The sequence below is a fragment of the Amyelois transitella genome, chromosome 6 (assembly GCF_032362555.1).
Source record: "Amyelois transitella isolate CPQ chromosome 6, ilAmyTran1.1, whole genome shotgun sequence".
Lineage (NCBI taxonomy): Eukaryota > Metazoa > Arthropoda > Insecta > Lepidoptera > Pyralidae > Amyelois > Amyelois transitella.
In genome coordinates, this window is record NC_083509.1 from 10837434 (window position 1) to 10858755 (window position 21322).

The window sequence follows — 21322 nt, forward strand, 5'->3', positions numbered from 1 at the left end:
GATCACTTTAAATATAATTAATTATTATATTTAAAATAGTTTCAAATTATGACACATTCGTGATCTTAATAAAACACATTAATTAACTACATGAATAACAAAAATATATATTTCACAATAATTTTTCAATTTCAATGTCTAGTAAAATTTAAAATATACAAAATTATTCTAAAATATTTAACTAGGTGTGGAATAGGTATTTATGTAAAGGTTTATATTTTTTATTGTCCTATGTTTCTTTTCAAAATATACAATTAAATGCATCAGGCAGGTAAGAAGATAAGATAATTATTAATAAAAATCGCCTTTGCCAAAATTAATAATGGCACACGGCATTTAATAATTTTATAATCGTTTTATAGTGATAATCAAATTCAAAAATTCTTTTGAAGAAAAAAAAGAACAAAATGTTATTTTTAGTTTTGCATAATACGAATGTTGTTAGGAATAAATAGGTTAAAAGTTGGAGATTAGAAATTCCTTCTCTCATGGTTAAATACGGCTCAGTAATATTTGGAACATATTTTTATGTAGAACATTTCTATGTAGAATTTCCAGTCACCAAATCTCTGTTTCACACAAAATTGATACGATTTAACGTATGAAAATGGATGCGTCACATTGAAAAGTGTGATTTTATTTTAACTTAACCAATCATACGTAAAACAAATAGTTTATAAAGCTACCAATTTCATTTTATTCTTTTTAGACAATCACTCGTTTGCATAAATCTGAAAGGACACTTATACAAGGAAAAATGCATGAACACATTTACGATTAGGTATCTATTTACAGAGGTGGTGCCATGAAATTGAAGTCAGAAAATCTAATTAATTATTTTTTTCACAAAGTTATGGAAGTGTTTATATTATAACTATATGTATATCTATGTATTATGTACATCGCTCGAATCCAACTTTACATCAAAGGAAACGCTGAAACAGCAGTCTTCATTTATATAATTCGATGTTTCATTTATAAATTTAAAATTAGATTATATAAATTGAAAAATAAATATCTTTTTTCAATTTACGTCAATAAAATCGTAATTTTTTTATAACATTGCGCCGGTAGTTTTTTTATTTTAAATTAATTTAACCTAAAAGAAGTAGTAAATAAAAAATCTCGCTTCTTGAATTTAAAAGAAGTATTGTGACTTGTGAAAGTTCAGTTCAGACACGTTTTAACGATTAAGATATACATTTAAGTGTAGAGTCAGTTGCAAACGTGAAATATTCCTTTCCTTTCGTAGTCATCCAAAAAAGCTGAACAGTAGCCATCAGGTCGGCTTCATGGCTAAGTTTGCAAAATAAAATCTTAACTCGGAAACAACCCAACCTATACCTATTGTAAACTCCACTTCACATATTTTTAACGCACACATACCTTTTTTATGGCGACATTTTGTCATTAAATTAAATTTAAAATAAAACACGACAGTCCTCTTAAAAAAATAAAAATAAAATATTATCTACTTTAATACACCAAGTTACTTTAAGATTGAGTAGGTATCTATTATTTGGGGGGAGACGTCAATCTTATAACACCCATGAATTCCTTCATCGTTAAATATACAAATTATTTGCGGGTGTTATAAGCTATGTATGTACCACGGGCAAAGCCGTGGTGGGTCGCTAGTCAAAGGTACCTGTGCGTTACAACATGTTAAGTTTACAACATTTACAATGCAACGCGAATATCTAAAATTAGATCTATTCATACCTATTACTTTCCCTTAACATAAAGTCAGTCGATTTAAACACAGCTCTCTCGGGCGTTCGCCAGCAATGGCGTCCTTGTCGTCACGACTTCTCTCCGCCGTGACAGAGTCCCACTCGTCACGCTTCTCCGATCTTCTGCCAGCGTGCCGATGCTCTGTGGTAAAGGTTTATGTATATACTAGCTGTCCCGGCAAACGTTATTTTGCCATATAAATATATTTAAGTAATTTCTAGTTAAAAAAAAGTTCACTAAGGGGTATGAAAAATAGATGTTAGCCGATTCTCAGACCTACAGAATATGCATGCACAATTTGGTTTAAATCGGTAAAGCCATTTCGGAGGAGTACGGAGACAAATATTGTGACACGACAATTTTATATATTAGGTACGGGACTAAGTACACTGATTGAGTTAGCCTCGAAGTAATTTCGCGACTTGTGTTACGAGATACTAACTCAACGATGCTATATTTTAAAATAAATATTTATATAAATAAACATCCAACACCCAGGCCAATCAGAAAAAGTTATTTTCTCATCATGCCCTGGCCGGGATTCCAACCCGGGACCTCCGGTGTCACAGACTAGCGTACTACCGCTGCGCCACAGAGGCCGTTTGTTATAAATTCGTAAATTTTTTTTTAGAATGTACCAGTTGCATTCTCATTGGAAACCAGCACCGAACTAGTCTCTCTCAAAAATACCCGTTTTAAGTAAGGGCGTACTTGACATGGCCACGCCTTTCAACCCTCTAGCCTTGAACCACAAGCCTCAACCCTAAAACTTGGTTCAGAAGTGAATCAACCCAATTTGATTCATGGTTAGTGAAGGTGCTTATTTGGCCGACTGGAGACCTTACTTTCTTATTCACCTTTTCGTCCTTTTCAACATAAACCACAAGGCACGTGGATATAAAAATCACATATATTTTTTTTGCAAAAAAAATTTTCTTTAAATTAACTTAAAAAATATAAGCAAAATCGTAAAGGGAATATTCTAAAGCGAAAAAAAAATCACGTACCACTAAGCTTTGTTGGTAATTCTAACTTTGGTGTTACTGCGCCTCGTGGGCAAGATGCCAAAGGGAACAAATAAATGGAGTTCTTTTTTTCTTATATTTCCAAAGGAACCTGAGCCAAATGCGATTTTAGTCTACTCCAATTTCAGACTTTTATTATGACATGATTTGAGTAATAATTTTATTAAGCTTCATGTACCTAATTGTGGGGGGAAGAATGGAGACAGTGAAAGAAATAAATACTAATAAAATAAATAGTAAATTCGGAGACGATTTAGTGTGTTACCTTAAAAATGTTGCTAAGATTTGAACTATGTATGCTTACAATAGAGCATAAAATTTTGTTTAAAAACATATTCATTTTTAAACTATGATTAAAATTTTCGTAATAATCATTTGATTTAATCCCGTTTCCGAGAGATAATAAATAAATAAAACGTTTATTTTCCGTTTTACAAAGATAATTTTATAAATAGGTTTTATAATTTTTTTTTTATAGTTTGGTATCAACAGAGTTATAGATACATATCCATGTGTCGTGTGGTTCCCGGAACTGTACTGGACAAAAAAGAATACGACCACTCCATCTCTTTCCCACGGATGTCGTAAAAGGCGACTAAGGGACAGGCTTGCAAACTTGAGATTCTTTTCTAGGCGATGGGCTAGCAACCTGTCACTATTTGAATCTCAATTCCATCATTAATCCAAATAGCTGAGCGTGGCCTATCAGTCTTTTCAAGACTGTTGTCTCTGTCTACCCCACAAGGGATATAGACGTGACCATATGTATGTAATAGATACATACCTGAGCATCAGATGCCGGCGTGTTTGGGGTGTGGGGCGTGTTCGACCTCACTTCATGTTGCTGCAAGCTGTGGGTACTTCTAGAGGAACCCACCGGTGGGGATACTACTGACCCGTAGGGCGGTGGCTCTGGGGGACGCTCCAGGTCCCGGGAGCAGTTGTAGTCTTTGGACAAAGAAAAAGAATTAAATTTATGATAATGGGAAAAGTATAGGAGAGGAAAATGCCTATTAGGGTATAGATGTATAGTAAGTCGTATACTTTTATTCGTGGTACACTGTACTTTAATAATATTAAAAATTATAGAATAAAATATGATTATTATTTATACTAGCGACCCGCCCTGTCCCGGCTGCGCACGGGTAACATTTATACATATCAGCCTTTCTTTTAAATCTATAAAAAAGTAATGCAACAAAATCAGTTTATATTTTTTAAGATCTAAGTACTACAACATACATACAAATATCAGACAATGGAACAGACGCGGGAAGAGACTTTGCTTTATACTACGTTTTTTTTAAAGTATAAATACTGCTCCTTTTTCGATTTACTCGGGAGGAATGATCACATCCCTATCAATAATTTAGTCTAAACAAATCGTAAAGTTTTAACAACTGTATTACTACTATAACACAAAACATAATTAACGAGTAATTAAGTTCACAAGAATCTATAAGTAAGATTAAGTTAAGTTTAAAAGTAAAATCAATAAAAAATCCTTATCATAAATCTTTCCATAGCTAATTTATCATAACAGAATAGGAAGCAATAAATACCTTTGCCAAGTGGTACCACGTCGGGGTTTTTGTCATCCGGCTGCATTGGCGAATGGTTTGCGCTGTGCATTGTCCCTTTATACGCCTTTACGGTCTGCAGCGGAGCTAGAAATAGAAAAACTAGGATACATCTCAACAATACAAATAGGTCAGTATTTTAAGATACGGCTTAGAGTTGTAGATAGCTTTTAGAGAGGAAATATGTCTTAGTATTTCGATACTATAATAACTTATTATTGGCCTGACTACCCTTAGATACTTAGATGTGTGTTTACCTTAGAGTATCGTATAATTATAAATAATTAAGTATAGTAATTAAATAGTAAGTAAATCAATTTAAACGAGCTGGAAGAATGTCAGCCAATTAAAGTATTTTATTCCATAGATAGGTAAGTAAGCATGTAAGTAAATGCTTTATTGTTAACTAAATAAGAACATTACAAATAATAAAAATGCGAAAGTTTGTGAGTGTCATTATGGATGTTTTATTTCAATTTTATAATTTAGCCGTCCAGCTTAACGTAGATTTTAAGTGCCGTGACAACAGGCTCTATCTACCTCGTCAAGGAATCAAGACGTAATAAGAGTGTGTGTTGATACATTTATACATACATGTAATCCCGTCTATCCTTTACGGGGTAGACAGAGCCAACAGTCTCGCAGACTTAAAGGCCACGTTCAGAATAATGATGGCTTAATGTGTGTTGACTTCAGAAACTTATTTCATCATTATTTCACTCAACTTATTTCATCATTCATCATTAAATTTTCGTTTCACGTAAGCATATGTTCGGTAATTGTAAATTTATCCCGAAATTAAATACAAAAAATAATTTTTAATTAACTGCTTAAAACTTTTAACATCTTTACTAAGAAGAAGTAGTTGTCTTAATTTGTTCTAAGTCAACAAAGTTGTAAGTTTACCGTCTTGGTGTTTGTTTGTTATTAATTCAAATATTATTTTGTCGGAAACTCAAATGAAAACTTAGCGAAATTTACAGAACTTCGAAGAATTTCCACAGATAACAAATTGGGATGCCATACAAATTGAGTAGGGTAGGTTGTTCAATGATTAAATCTCATACTACGAAATACTAAGCTCAATAAGAGCATTTTACCACGAATTTGTTAATATTATATCATTCAAAGTTGGTTCCATTCCGAGCTTACTTGAGACTTTCAAAGACAGCATGTAAGGAATATTTTTGTTTTTTACAAGTAAGGGAGTATAAAAATCTAAGTTAAAGAATAAATAAAAAAAAGTAAATCTAATTAAAGTATAAATTTTATACTGTAACTATTTGAATGTCAATTCTATCATTAAGCCAAACTACTGAACTTGGCCTATCAGTCTTGTCAAGACTTCTGGCTCTGTCTACCCCTCAAGGGATATAGACATGATTATTTGTATGAATTAATGAAGTGAATATCTGTTTCCTTACAAGCTGCTCGAAAACTACTTGAAGTCAGCGGGCAGTCTCGAAAGACTAATAGGCCACGTTCAGCTGTTAGGCTTAACGATAGAATTGAGATTCAAATAGTGGCAGGTTGCTAGCCCATCGCCTAAAAGAAGGATCCCATGTAATTAACCCTTTTTATTATATAAGTACATCACTTTAGGGCACTATAGGTCTTTAAATTGTACTCATAGTTTATGTAAATTGTTTGTTGCCTAAATAAAGATAAATAAAAAATAAAATAAAATCCCACGTTTAAAAGTATATACCTTAGTCGCCTTTAACGACAACCATGGAAAAGAGATGGAGTGGTCCTTTTTCTTTTTTATATTTATGCCAAGAACCACACGACACGTAAACAGATATGCATGGAGGAAATCTAAGAATCATCAAATTTATCAATGTAACAAAAAAAAATCGGACTGCGCAACTTTCCCGTTCCAAACTTCCCTTGACAAAAATAGATTAAAAATTGCTATTGCGAAATTCAATAGCCAGTTGCCTCGGGTTATATAATAAACATCACATAACCCATTTAGTCAGTACGTCACGTTCACCTACCGTACTATTTTCGTCTTTGTTGAAACAGTATAAAACAAGCGGAGCGTAATTCCGAGTTCAACCGCCGCCCGTATAAAATTTCGACTTAGTATTTACTAGCAGTGGATGGGGTGTTACGTGATGCCCGAGTTCAGTTTAACTTTTCGTTCTATGTAGTTGGCTGTTACTTTTTGTGTAGATACAAATGGAATTAAAAAAATAAATATTTACGGGACAAATTAAACAGTTTGAGTTAGCCTCGAAGTCAGCTCGAAACTTTGTTACGAGATACTTAACCAACGATACTATATTTTATAATAAATACTTATATAGATAAACATTCAAGACCCAGGCCAATCAGAAAGAGTTCTTTTCTCATCATGCCCTGACCGGGATTCGAACCCGGGACCTCCGGTGTCATAAACAAGCGCACTACCGCTGCGCCACAGAGGCCGTTAATTACTTAATTACTTTTATTGTTTAGGGAAATACCGTGTGGTTCCCAGCACCAATAGAAAAAGGAATAGGACCACACAATTTTCCTGTTATGTCGTGACATATGCTTATAAACGGAAATCGAAATAGGCAGTATTTTACAAGGCCTAATGTAATGGCCCGCTTTTTGAAATGCAAATAATTTCGTCTACAACTCTGTTTATTTAGGTACAAGGTAGGCACGATAGCAAATATATGCATAAATGCTGTATTTCGCTTAAGCAATTCAGATAGATTTTGTTCAATGTCGCTATTTTACATTTGTAAACGATTTCGTACATATACATCACTAGAGGCCGCCCGCGACTTCGTCCGCATGGAGACCCTATCAATCCCGCGGGAACTCCGGAATAAAAAGTAGCCTATATGTTATTCCGGGTCTTCAGCTACCTACATACCAAATTTTATTGTAATCGGTTCAGTAGATTTTGTGTGAAAGAGTAACAAACATCCATACTAACAAACTTTCGCATTTATAATATTAGTTAGGATTTACGAGTATATACCTCTTTATCAGGGAACAACAGTATCAAAAATTCTGATATAACAAGTTAAACTTGCTTAGCGTTGGAAATTAGATTGATCAACGGCCTCTGTGGCGCAGCGGCAGTGCGCTTGTCTGTGACACCAGAGGTCCCGGGTTCTAATCCCAGGGAGGGCATGATGAGAAACGTTCTTTATCTGATTAGTCTGGGTCTTGCATGTGTATCTACGAGTATATAAGTATTTATTATAAAATATAGTATCGTTGTGTTAGTATCTTGTAACACAAGTTTCGAGCTTCCTTCGATGCTAACTCAATCTGTGTAATTTTTTTCGCATATATTTATTTATTTATTGAGATTGATGATAGTATCATAATACTAACCCATAGCAGAAGAAGATATACACCGAGCATCTCTCTATAGAGGTAAATATACCTTCTTCCCCCTGGCTTTAATCCAGACTAAATCCTCACCGAACTAGAGCGTTGGTAGTCGAATCGGTAAAGAGTCCGGTTAACACTTTACAGGACAGTACGGTTATAGCAGTGTGCTAAAAACTTAGTAGGTTGACAGCCCGGGCACCGCAGTCGTTTTAAAAGATAGCGTAAAGAGCGCTACGGTGGGCACCGTGCTACGTTCATACTATCATTGTAAAGAACAAGATTTACTGTCTATCTACAAGTTATTCAAACATTGTTACTGTCAAATCTAAGAACTAAAATACATACATATATACATCGTGTAGAACCACAAAAAAGTAGTTGATATAGTGACACCACGGCAATAGCCGTTTAGTTCGCCTAGAACATTCTTTGAAACGTCAAGTCAGTGTCGCAAAAATTTGTGACAGAAAACGTAAGTATTTTACTCATTCTTATAAGATTCATATGTACATATGTTGTTATAAAATATAGTATCGATACTAATGCCATTACACAAATCTCGAACTTACTTTGGGGCTAGCTCAATTTGTGTGATTTGCTCAAGTTCACTTTTTGTCATAGATGAATAAAGACGAAGAGAATAATCAAAAAACTGTTGGAGGATGTGTCGACCCCGGAAGATACCGACGATGATAGTTTATTTGAAACATCAGAAAATACTGAAACAGACCCTTTTGAGGCTAACTAACCGTCTTGTTGGTTTAAGTTTCTATTTATAATAACAGTCCGGTTGTATCCGTACAGCGGGTATGCCCGTAGCTACAGACGTATATTGATATTTTAGTAGTCATTTTTATAAGTACTGCTATAGACGTGGTGATTTTTTGTATGAAAAACCGGAGTGTCACCCTGTGTAATTTGAGTTCAGTATTCTGTCCTGTAAAGGGTTAAGATGCGTGTTGCGCATATAGACACAGGTTCAGAGAGCTTAGGATACAACCGGGACTAGGATGAAAAGAAGAGCCTTAAAGAAGAATCTCAAGTATATGACTGATTCATGTTATATTTGTTTTTTTAAATTATGTAGTATTCGTCAGGAGACTTAATGCGAGTTGTAAGATGAACGCCGCTTCTAAATCCTATAGAGTTAATCAGTTAATATCATATTGCTATGATTATTAAATAAAGCTTTTTCCCGCAACTTTACACGCCTATTAATTTAATAAATTTAAATCTCGATTAAAAGTGAAAATTGCAGTCTATTGTGCCGTGTGGTTCCCGGCACCAATAAACAAAGGAATAGGACCACTCCAACTCGTTCCCATGGATGTCATAAAAGGCGACTAAGGGATAGGCTTATAAACTTGAGATTCTTCTTTTAGGCGATGGGCTAGCAACCTGTCACTATTTACATACATACATATACATATATACGGGACAAATTACACAGATTGAGTTAGCCTCGAAGTAAGTTCGAGACTTGTGTTACGAGATACTAACTCAACGATACTATATTTTATAATAAATACTCATATAGATAAACATCCAAGACCCAGGCCAATCAGAAAAAGTTCTTTTCTCATCACGCCCTGACCGGGATTCGAACCCGGGACCGCTGGTGTCACAGACAAGCGTACTACCGCTGCGCCACCGAGGCCGTCGTATTTGAATCTCAATTCTATCATTTAGCCAAACAGCTGAACGTGGCCTATCAGTCTTTTCAAGACTGTTGGCTCTGTCTACCCCGTAAGGGATAAAGACGTGATCATATGTATGTATGTATGCAGTCTATAACTCTGTATTCTAACTACGAAACCTAAAATTTTACTCAACGCAAAAGTTTTATAGGACCGAAAAGCATTTTACTTTTCACAATAGCGCCACGCAAGACAATGTGTCTAGATGGACGAACCTAACAACGGGTGTTGAACACGCCATACAATATTTAGGTCCTAAACCTTGCCTGGTACAGCCTTGGTGGAATCTATTTGTTGATAGTTCCAATAGTCCAAAATTTTGTTGAACAATTCCGCAGAAACGATCCGGCGACTGAATAGTTTTCACCTCAGTAATTTCAGTTCTTATAAACAGTCTTTTGTTTTAGATTTTGTTTTTATTAGATAGCTTGGTTAGCTAACTTGGTGCTGTGCTTTTCTTTAGGTTTTAAGATTTCAAAAAATACTAAAAGCATGTTTCGAAAAGAACAGTTTTCCTTTCATTTTAGCCTAGCTTCCAATGTATTGTAATTTTATGACACAATAAAAACAATATTTTAAAGCCACATACTCGCACAAAATAAAATTCTGAACATTTCATTCTCATTTCAAAATCAACAGGATATTCGAAATATACTGCGCGGTGTCTCGACTAAGGCGCGCCTTGTCACAAAACTTAATAAAAATGTCGTACAGGAGTGACGAAACGTCTGCAATTTCAACGGGAATGCAGGGCATAAATCAGAATCGAAATGCAGCGCCAACACGGATGGGTGCTCAAGAATTCTAGGCACGCCACAGAACTGCCTGTGTTTGGACTAAGGGCGCTTGCACGCTTGGCGTTTTGGTAGGTACAAATTTTGAACGTACTTAGAGAGTTTGACGGTATTATTACCTATATTTTTTTACAAAGTGTGAAATAAAAATTTCCTGAAGTTCATATTATTCCATCTCAAAATAACAATAAATGAAAAAGAATGTTGGTGTAATAAGTCATTGTCACGTTTCTCGATTATCCGTATATAATAACTATTTGAAAAAAAAAAATTTTTGCTCTTAATATTTTGAGTAGTAAAACGTCGTCGTGGAAAGTGTTTCTATTCAAACCTTGCATTGCTAAATTTTGAATGTTTACTAGTATACATACTTTATTCACATACATTTAACTTGAGCACAAGGACATGTAAAGTAAATTTTATTAATATCTGAAAAACTTTTCTCGTAAAATGCCATCTCAAAAACGTCCTATTCTATCAAGTTTCACAGATCATAGTTGCTATTCCAATAGACGTCCAATTCTTTTCATCACACCGATACAATCACATTGACAATCTCAAAGACCGTATCAAAACAACATTCGATCACCGATCCCCTTAAAAGGCGTATTTACTCAAGCCCGACAAGATTGAGGGCGTGACAGCCAAGTTACCTTTTTTTATTTCTTTTTGGAATTCCATTACGCGACTCAAAGTGCCGTCGAAGACATCTCCGTAAAAATTAAACGTCAGTAAAACGCTGTGTGTACGGTAAACCTATTTTATTTCCAGTGGCAAAGTAATTTCGATTTATTTGTGGTCTAACCAAGTCTTTATGGACTAAAGAAAATACAATTTCGTATTCCGCTGTAGTATTTTTCATTCTAAGAGCAAAAGTTCGACGCTTTTAACTGGTTTGAGAAAGCAAAAGCTATAGAATAGGTACAATAAAAATTTATTACATTGTGGTCGCACAAATTGATGCGTCGACGTTATTTTGAATCTCGAGCTTTAAAATCTTTATTTTATTGTCCAGCTTTTCCCTTGAAAGTTCGTCTTTAACGTTAATTCCCGTTTAAATACAGTTACAGAGTATTTTTCGTCTTTTTTCCCGTACTCCTAATAAACAACATACTGTCAATTTTCTGGACTAGCAAGGTGTAATGGCGGACGTTGATGAACCATCTTCTCTCTTTTTTCTGTCACTTGGATTCATATAAAAATAGAGACAAAGAATGCATACATAAAACTTTTACTAGTCACTTTTAAATGAAAGTTTACTACAAATTGATCTAGTTGTTGTAGAAATGTATGTACGAGTAGTACTACATTGTCTCAATGCTAGTCCATTTTCGCCATTAACTGAATACATATAAGTACTTATTTACCTTCATACTGCATCGGCTGATGATGCCGCCTCCTGGCGAGAAGTGCTATGATGGTGACCACGGCCAGGGTACCCCCTATACCAGCAACGATGCCCAGGGCCCAACTCGTGTCCATCGTACTTGAGTTGGTTGTTTTTGCTTCTGTTGAAATAAAATGTAGATGAAGTAAATTAATGTAAACTTTTTTGTAAGATTAGTAAAGTGTACAACCATTTGTACATGATTGTTAATTTATAATTACAAAAAAAAAACAAAATAAGTTAAATTAATAATTAATGTAATTTAAAAAAAGTATAAAAATATTAATTTGTGAAATTTTCATAAAGAACTGCTTTATTTCTATAATTACTTATTAAATTATTTTTTTGATGAATAACAGGTATTAAGGGGTTGAGGGACTGGTAGATTATTCTTCTAGCATGAAGTCCGCCAATTGTGCTATACATAAGTATTTTGTACAGTAAAGTTTAAATAAATAAATATTTATCACATAAAGTAATGTTTCTAATTCTGTGGGTATTATATATATAAAAAATGAATATTAGACTTTTTAACAATACTAAGCTTAAAAGCGTACACGAATCGAAATAATCTTGATGCAAAAACACAAATGAAGATCCGGTTTGACACAAAAATTCTCTCTTTCGGCAAATCCCTTGAAATCGTTGAAAAAATCATTAGACCAACAATATCTATCAATTTGTAGGCACCATGTGCCGTGTGGTTCCCGGCACCAATAAAAAAAAAGAATAGGTCCACTCCATCTCGTTCCCACGGATGTTGTAAAAGGCGACTAAGAGATAGGCTTATAAACTTGGGATTCTTCTTTTGGGCGATGGGCTAGCAACCCGTCACTATTTGAATCTCAATTCTATCATTAAGCCAAATAGCTGAACGTGGCCTATCAGTCTTTACAAGACTGTTGGCTCTGTCTGCCCCGTAGGGGATACAGAAGTGATCATATGTAATATATATATGTATGTAGGCACCAGAAGAAGCAATCAACATACCTGTATGTAAAGCCAGTCTTGATAACGTGTGTATCCTCAGTGTGGTGGTTTCTGAGCGTCCTCTCGCATTGTGCGCGTAGAACAACAACTTCAAAGCCTTGCCGGACCCAAGACCTCTCAGTATCCAAACTGGCGTGGGAGTTGATGCGTTGGCAATCAAATCGCCCGACTCCCAAGCTTCTACGAAGTAGATTGTGTGGAGACCGCCGTCGTAGCCTGCGAGTATGAGAGACAGTAAGGAGATAATTATTTTGGACATATTATGGGTCATAGGACATAGTATGGATCAAATTAAGGACGTCCTGGTCAGGTCAAAAGTACCCGAAACCGCCGAGCTTGCATGAAGAGAGTTATGAATGTGTATGAAGCAAAGGAAGTATGCAGGGATCGTGGCAAGTGGAAAGAGGTAGTCTCTGCCTACCCCTCCGGGAAAGAGGCGTGATTTTATGAATGTATGTACGTATATTATGGGATGAGAACGTTTTTTGTTTTTATTCATTCACTATATACCTATATTTGTAAAAACTAATATAACGCTTCTCTCTTCGGTAGCATGTGGTTCCCGGCACGCTAGAATAGGACCACTCCATGGATGTCGTAAAAGGCGACTAAAGGAACGGCTAATAAATTTGGGATTCTTCTTAGATAGTAGACGATGGGCTAGCAACTTGTCACAATTTGAATCTCAATTTCATCATTTACCCATACAGCTGAACATGGTCTTTTAGTCTTTTCGAAACTGTCGGCTCTGTATTACCCGCGAGGGATATAGACGTGAATATATCTTTGTATACCGTTTGTAGCTTACAAAACTGTCTAACGAGTGTTCTCCCAGAATCGGAACTGGAGCATTATTGAGATAAAGAACAGGAAAATATTTAGGAAGCAAGATAGTTTTATGAAAAAAAAAAAGAAAAAAAAAACAGAAATGATAGAATAGCCAGCATTTAAAACTACCAAACTAACCGGCCACACATCTTAGCTCAGCTGAATCATCAGTGAGGTTTATAGAGGTACAATTGAACGGCGGGTCAGGTCTGACAGCTGGTAGAAGCGTGTATCTGCACGGTTCAATCTGCTGGCCAGCCAAGTTGGTAGCCCTGCAAGCTAGGGAACCGTAGTCGGCTTCTGACGTAGGAGTGTATGTTAGGATAGACCGCCCTGCACTGTCGATGGTGTATTTTCCCTGTTGAAGATATGAATTTTATATTACAATTTAATTTTACTACTGACTAGTGTAGATTATGGCGCAGCGGGAGTATTATAAACGAACTTTTTACATACATACATACATATGGTCACGTCTATATCCCTTGCGGGGTAGACAGAGCCAACAGTCTTGAAAAGACTGAATGGCCACGTTCAGCTATTTGGATTAATGATAGAATTGAGATTCAAATAGTGACAGGTTGCTAGCCCATCGCCTAAAAAAGAATCCCAAGTTTGTAAGCCTATCCCTTAGTCGCCTTTTACGACATCCATGGAAAAGAGATGGAGTGATCCTATTCTTTTTTGTATTGGTGCCGGGAACCACACGGCACTTTTTCTGAGTAAGTATCTCATAAAACAAGTTTCGTTGTTGCTTCGAGGCTAATTCAATCTGTTTAATTTGTCCTGTGTCCTATATTTATCCATACGTTCGTTCGTCCATTGTTTTTTTTATGTCAATTAATTAATCTATGTTACTTTTGAGTCTTTTTCTAGACTTATTGGCTGTTATAACGTCGTAAAAGATAAAAAAAACACATGTAACATGTATGTAAGATGTAAATATTATCACGAGTTTCTCCATCTTTACTTCCTAAGCCTAAAATAGTTACAACTTATTATATATTTGATATCCATATATGATTTTCAGACCCCTGTCGTGATAACTAACATGACCTTGACTTTTACTCTCGATGAAAGCTCCAAATCAAGGTAAGCTAATATCAGATACGGTGTGACGTTTGGGTAAAACGTCGCAGGTAAGAGTGATGACGGATAATTTAAAAATTCATAGTATAACGACAATTTTTAGAACTAGTGTTGCAATTTTTAGGAGAGTATGGGTTTATCTATAGACGCAAGATTCAGCAAGAACGGCTTCTTGCTGAATCTTGTGTTTATGTATGTATGTCCTGAATATAGCGGCTACGGTTTGAAGGATTTAAAAAAATGCAAGTTAATGTGTTATTTATTTTATGCTTTTTCAAAAATGCCTTTTACCGAAACCGAAAAAGTGTAATAAAAAGCCAGAGTGGAAATAAAAGACGATGTCAAGGTTACAACAGTTAATATGGATAATAAAGTATACATAATTTTTAATTATGCTTTAGCAAAAAAGCAATAAACTACAAAGTCAAACAATAATAAGCTGGAAATTAAAAAATAAAATAAAACAAATATATGCATGCTAGATTGGGATTTATTACAAAGTCCGTAATGAGAATATAGCGTGTTTCTTGGTTTTGATAAACAAACCTGTTTTATATTTTTTAATGCTGAATTAAATTATCCATTAAAGTTTTCATGTAACTTTTTTTTATCAAGTTTGAAATTAAATGTGGATGAGCTGCTTTCTTTATTTAGCTATCGAACAGATTTCATATCAGTTAATCGGTAATCCCAGGTATTGGTCAGATCATAGCGTCAACAAGTGAATTCATTGTAGCTGCTAACTAAAACATTTTAAAAATTGACGCTATTATGAACATGATAGCGTCAATTTACCGCAAAACAGTTGGTAAACAATTTGAAATGAGAAAAACAAGAAAAAACTAACAAAAAGCTTAAAAAAAACTTTATTATCGTGGGTATTTTAAAAAAATATGAATACGTTTCCTAGTTTTGTAAATTTATTCCTAGTTATGTAAAGTAGTTGTGTAAATTTGGATTAATAAATACCTAAATTATTCACACAAACTTCTCATTCAAAGAAACAAAAAATCCATCAAGATAAAATCATTTTTAAAATTAAATTTAGTATAGAGCTCTAGCAACCCTATATAGAATTTGCATCCAAAACGTTCGGTCGCATTAGCATTCTCTCAACAGGTCCTAAGTTTACCGGGTCCAACTCAATAGTTCCCATGAAGTTATTTAGGGTCCAGTGAAAGTTCTTCGACAGGAGAAAGACGTTCACTTTATTGTTTTATATATTTTTTTTAATATACCTATGCGGAAGCAGTTTACGGTAATAAAATTAATATATCCAATGTCTTCATAAAAATAACACTATGAACTCCATCTCTTTCCCATGGATGTCGTAAAAGGCATCTAAGGGATATACTAATGAACTTGGGATTCTTCTTGTAGGCGATGGGCTAGTAATATGTCACTATTAATCTCAATTCCATTCCATGGCCAGCTGTACGTTGTCTTTCGGTCTTTTTAAGACTGCTAGCTCTATCTACCCCGCAAGTGATATAGGCGTGATATACATACATATATGTATTATTGGATAGTTTTGAATTTGGAATGAAATTCAAATTAATCGAATAATTCGTTCGGTCGCATTCAGGTTCTCAGTTCTAACGTTACTTACTGGGTCCAACTCGATAGTCCCCAGGGAGTTGTTGAGGGTCCATTGGAAATTCTTCGGCTGGGGAAACGCGTTCACTTCACACGTCACTTTCGCTGGTTCATTGAAGGCGGCACCGACTATAGCTGTCATTGTGTTTGTGCACACTGGTTTGTCTGTGGACAAATGTTTGTTTGTTTGGTTGTAATATCTTTATTGCATAAAAATTTACACAGTAACAAGGAGTAGTACATAGTTATAAAGGAAAGAAATCACTTGCAATGGCAGACTTGTCCCATGAAAGGATGTTGTTTCAAAATATGTTTACCCATACTTATATTAACAGAAAAAAGATCGTAACGAATATACTTATGATATTAAATTAGTTTTGAATTTGGAAAGCAATTAAAATATTTGAAATCAAAACTGAATCATCTAATTTCTGACTGGCCAGTAAATATTTACATACTAATAATACTTAATACACTTTAAGAACGATTTCATAAGAGAGAGAGAGAGATGATGCACCTTCAGGATAATATGACTAAAGGTGGTGAGCAAATACCTATTGACTGACTGACAAAACAATATGCAGCTCAAATAGGCTTAGGAAGATAAATTTTGCATGTCTGCTTTAGAGAATTGTTAGTTAAGAATTCTGGGAAATCCCGCGGGAAATAAAAGACATATTTCGTTCCATGCTTAAACAAGACCTTTAAATAAATGAGAACTTGACTACATAAAATACACAAAAGCAAACGGCGAACCCAAATACGAGCGCAAAAGTTTTCAGGAAAAAAGTATTTTTTTCACGAATTTTCTCCTTTATACCAGACTTGTTTCACTTTTTTAACTTTTTTTTTTCGGAATACAAGGCCGAAGCAATACGGAATATTAACGTGTTGATAACCCTCCTAATAAAAAGACTAAGGGATAGGATTCTTCTTTAAGGCGATGGGCTAGCAACCTGTAACTATTTGAATCTCAATTCTATCATCAAGCCAAACAGCTGAACGTAGTCAGAGCCAACAGTCTTGAAAAGACTGAATGCCTACGTTCAGCTATTTGGTTTAATGATAGAATTGAAATTCAAATAGTGAAGGGTTGCTAACCCTTCGCCTAAAAAGTCGCCTTTTACGACATCCATGGGAAAGTGATGGAGTGGTCCTATTCTTTCTTGTATTGGTGCCGGGAACCACACGGCAATAAATAAATCTATTCTATTCACCAAAACTACACCCGAAGAGGTCGACACACCTACGTAGGTCGCTCGGGGTATTATAAAATTTAAATATTTCAAAAGTGGCAACACTGTATAATAATGTAATTATCGGCCATAATGGTGGGTTATGGGCCTTGACCTAAAAATGTCACGCTACACTGCACATGCCACTGTGAAATATTAATAAAAATTATACCACGATTACGTTTTAAAAGCTATTTTGATGACCTCCGTTTAGTCGGTGCAATGGTAAATTCATACATACATACATATAATCACGTCTATATTCCTTGCAGGGTAGACAGAGCCAACAGTCTTAAGACTGATAGGCCACGTTCAGCTGTTTGGCCTAATGATAGAATTGAGACTCAAATAGTGACAAGTTGCTAGCCTGTCGCCTGAAAGAAGAATCCCAAATTTATGAGTCTATCCTTTAGTCGCCTTTTACGACATCCATGGGAAAGAGATGGAGTGGTCCTATTCTTTTTTCTAATGGTGCCGGGAACCACACGGCACGGCACGGCATGGTATGGTAAATTCATCTGAAGTGTAAGGCCCCAGATTTGAACCCCGGCCCCCACGAATGTTTCTTTTTCAAAAAAAAACTTTGTTATTAGATAAAGATAATACAGGTAGGTATCTTAACAATATTACACAGTCAATTAAAAAAAACTTAACTTTTTTTTCTTGTTAAGAATAATTCAAGTTTAAAATAAAGCTTACAATGATATTGTTCTTAAAAAAATCCTGTTCTAAATTTAGAAGGAACTCCGCTCGATTATGCCCAAGTTGCAAATAATTACATACAAAACCCTATAACGTGAAGCGTAACAAAAAAACATACGATAACGATTCGCAGGGTTAATTTCAAACGATATATCAAGGGATTAACCCTTCCCATTTGTTATTTCGATATTGACGCGGTAAAAATGTAAAATGAAAAGAGAACGGAATATCCTAAATAATATATGACGCGAACACACATACATACATATAATCACGTCTATTTCCCTTGCGGGGTAGACAGAGCCAACAGTCTTGAAAAGACTTATATAACGCGAAATATTTAACGTGAAAGTCATATTGTTAGTTTGTTACCTCTTCACTCGTTATTTACTGAACTATCTTATTGAACATTTGCATATATATAATAAAGGGTCTGGAGGAGTATATAGAGTTAATAAGGTAGTTTTCAAGTGTAGTTGTGTAATTACATTCATAAAAACACGCATCTTTCCCAGGGGGATAGACAGAGACTACATCTTTCCACTTGCCACAATCCCTGGATACTTCTTTCGCTTAATTAACACTTCATCACTTACTCAGGTAATAGGCACCATAAGTTGTTTATACATTCAGTCAGAAAAGTATCGGGAATGGATTATTTATTTATGGTTCCAAATTCAAATTTTTGTTTTTTTTGTTGTTGTTAGATTGGCACAACTGTTTTCCATTTTGGCGCGGAGTTTGAGTTGCATCTGTTGTTTACATTAAATACAGTGCTATTTTTAGTTATATCATATCTAGTGTGTATTGCTAATTTCATAATGGATAAAAACATCGAACAAAGAGTTTGTCTTAAATTTTGCATTGCCAATGGAATATCGTGTTCGGAGTCACTGAAAATGTTACAGAAGGCTTACGGTGAATCGACTTTATCAAAAACTCGTGCTTATGAGTGGTACAAAGCGTTCAAAAGCGGTCGAGATGTGATGGAAGATTCGCCTCGCTCTGGTAGGCCATCAACGTCTGCAACTGAAGTTAACATCGCAAAAGTGAAGGAAATAGTGACTGAAAATCCTCATTCAACTTTGAGAGAGATAGCCACCGAACTTTCTGTATCTCACGAGTCGATCCGTACCATTTTAACTAATAATTTGGGTATGAAACATGTTGCCGCTCGGCTAGTCCCAAAAGACCTGAATTTTTTTCAAAAACTCAATCGCATGAGTGTCGCTGAGGACATGCTAGAACGAGTCAATTCCGACCCAACATTCATGAAACGCATTGTTACTGGTGACGAGACGTGGGTTTACGAGTTTGACATGCAAACTAGTCAACAAGCTTCGGAGTGGCGCCTTCCAACTGAACCGAAACCGAAAAAACCACGCCAAAGTCGTTCAAAAGTCAAAGTCATGTTGACTGTTTTCTTTGACTATCGCGGTGTTGTGCACTCGGAATTCTTGCCGGAAGGTCAAACGGTAAATAAGGAATATTATTTGAGTGTTATGCGGCGTTTAAGAGAGCAAATCCGACGAAAAAGGCCAGATTTGTGGAAAGAAAATTCTTGGATTTTGCACCATGATAATGCACCTTCGCACAAGGCCATCATTGTGAACGAATTTTTAACCAAACACTCAACAAATACCATCGAGCAACCACCATATTCACCAGATATGGCTCCAGCCGACTTTTTTCTTTTTCCTAAACTCAAATTACCACTTCGTGGCACCCGTTTTCAATCGGTAGAAGACATAAAAGAGAATTCGCGGCGAGAACTGACCTCAATTCCGGAAACAGCGTTTAAAAAATGTTTTGATGATTGGATTATTCGTTGGCGTAAGTGTATCGTTTCTAAAGGAGCATATTTTGAAGGTGATAAAATAAATTTGGATTAATAACAAACAGTTTGTGTATTATTGATCTTTTCCTGCTACTTTCTTGACAGAGTAGTACATCTGTTCTGCCTTTATTCCGTGACAAAAATCCGTTGATTCATTCAAATGTTAGGGATTTTTTTTCCGTAAAATATATACGTGATTTTCCGTACAAATACACAGATTCTCCTGTCAGTACAGTGCTGTAATAAAAGGGTCGTGGTTTTGCTAAATCCTTGTAATCTTTGGATGTACATCTGTCACTAGTGTGCGATTGTGATATATCAAAGTGCTGAGATTAAATTCGGCGATTTTATTTGTATAGCTGTTTAGGTATAGTATACACTAGCTGTGCCCGCAACTTCGTCAGCGTGGAATAGTTATTTTGGGCATCATTGAGCCCTCAAGGATAAATCATTTTATAATTTCAACGTAATTTCTTTTACCGATTCTTTCAAATTACTTACCCAAGAGAACATGTTATTGAAAGACTGCCTTAAAAAGCTCAAGTCAGAGTAGCGTCACATCGCATCGCGTCGCGTCGCATCGCGTCGCGTCGCATCGCGTCGCGTAGCATCGCGACCACGTTTAAAATTTAGCACGCGTTACCACCGTTCAATTTGTTATTCTGACGGCGTGAAGTTGTGAATCTACCTGTACATCGGATATGCAAATTTCAGCCACATGCTTCATACAAGGAAATCTATGCGCGAACGGTATGAATGTCAGTAGTTGGATTTTCATTTCCAACTACATTTCACTTATGCGTTATTCATGACGCACTTTGTGGACTGCGGGTAACTGCTTGGCAAATATGGGTATTTTTTTTATCCTATACTGTTATCCTTTACGGGATAGCGTAAGGCGTAGCCATGGGTGGTATTAGGATCGTGATTTCGTCTATTTTTATCTTCTACTTTTTATCCCGGAGTTCCCGTGGGATTGATTCCACGCGGACGAAGTCGCGGGTGGCTTCTAGTACATAATATATTGATTTTAGATAATAATACTAATAAAATTTAAATTCCGAGCTACACCCAACTATTTATGTAGCAAACTTCCCTTTTTCGTTTCATAAATAATAAATTCATCTTCTAAGAAAATTAAGGGGAACGGGCTTCGGGAGAAACTTTAACTCGGAATACTTTGAAATGTGTTTAATATACTTCCTAATTATTGTACAAAGTTGTTCACAAATCAATTTTGTAAATTCAAATTTGAGCGAAATTTCACTATCAAGGGACTTTTTAGAAAATAATTTAAAGTATTCGTCTTTGACTTAGCCTATGTGTGCTAATGTAATTTATTTACAAAAACTCATACAAACAGAAAGTCATTGTAAAGTCATGTCTATATTTATTGCGGGGTAGACAGTGCCAAAAGACTTGAAAATACTGAAATGCCACGTTTAGCTGTGATGCTTAATGATGGAATGTAATTCAAATAGTGACA

General features: G+C 35.4%; 1 protein-coding gene across 1 annotated transcript in view; it reads right to left on the reverse strand.

Annotated features, from left to right (window-relative positions):
* Positions 1–1726: 1726 nt before the first annotated feature.
* The window catches only part of LOC106140012 (nephrin), a 107723-nt gene continuing 88127 nt past the window's right edge, over positions 1727–21322 (reverse strand). The window contains exons 10-16 of the mRNA XM_060944659.1: positions 16076–16227; positions 13516–13735; positions 12550–12765; positions 11540–11680; positions 4322–4426; positions 3544–3707; positions 1727–1875 (exon numbers count right to left, since the gene is read on the reverse strand). Of these exons, the coding sequence (XP_060800642.1) occupies positions 1756–1875; positions 3544–3707; positions 4322–4426; positions 11540–11680; positions 12550–12765; positions 13516–13735; positions 16076–16227 (1118 nt within the window). The 3' untranslated portion in view covers positions 1727–1755. The remainder of the gene's footprint in view (positions 1876–3543; positions 3708–4321; positions 4427–11539; positions 11681–12549; positions 12766–13515; positions 13736–16075; positions 16228–21322) is intronic.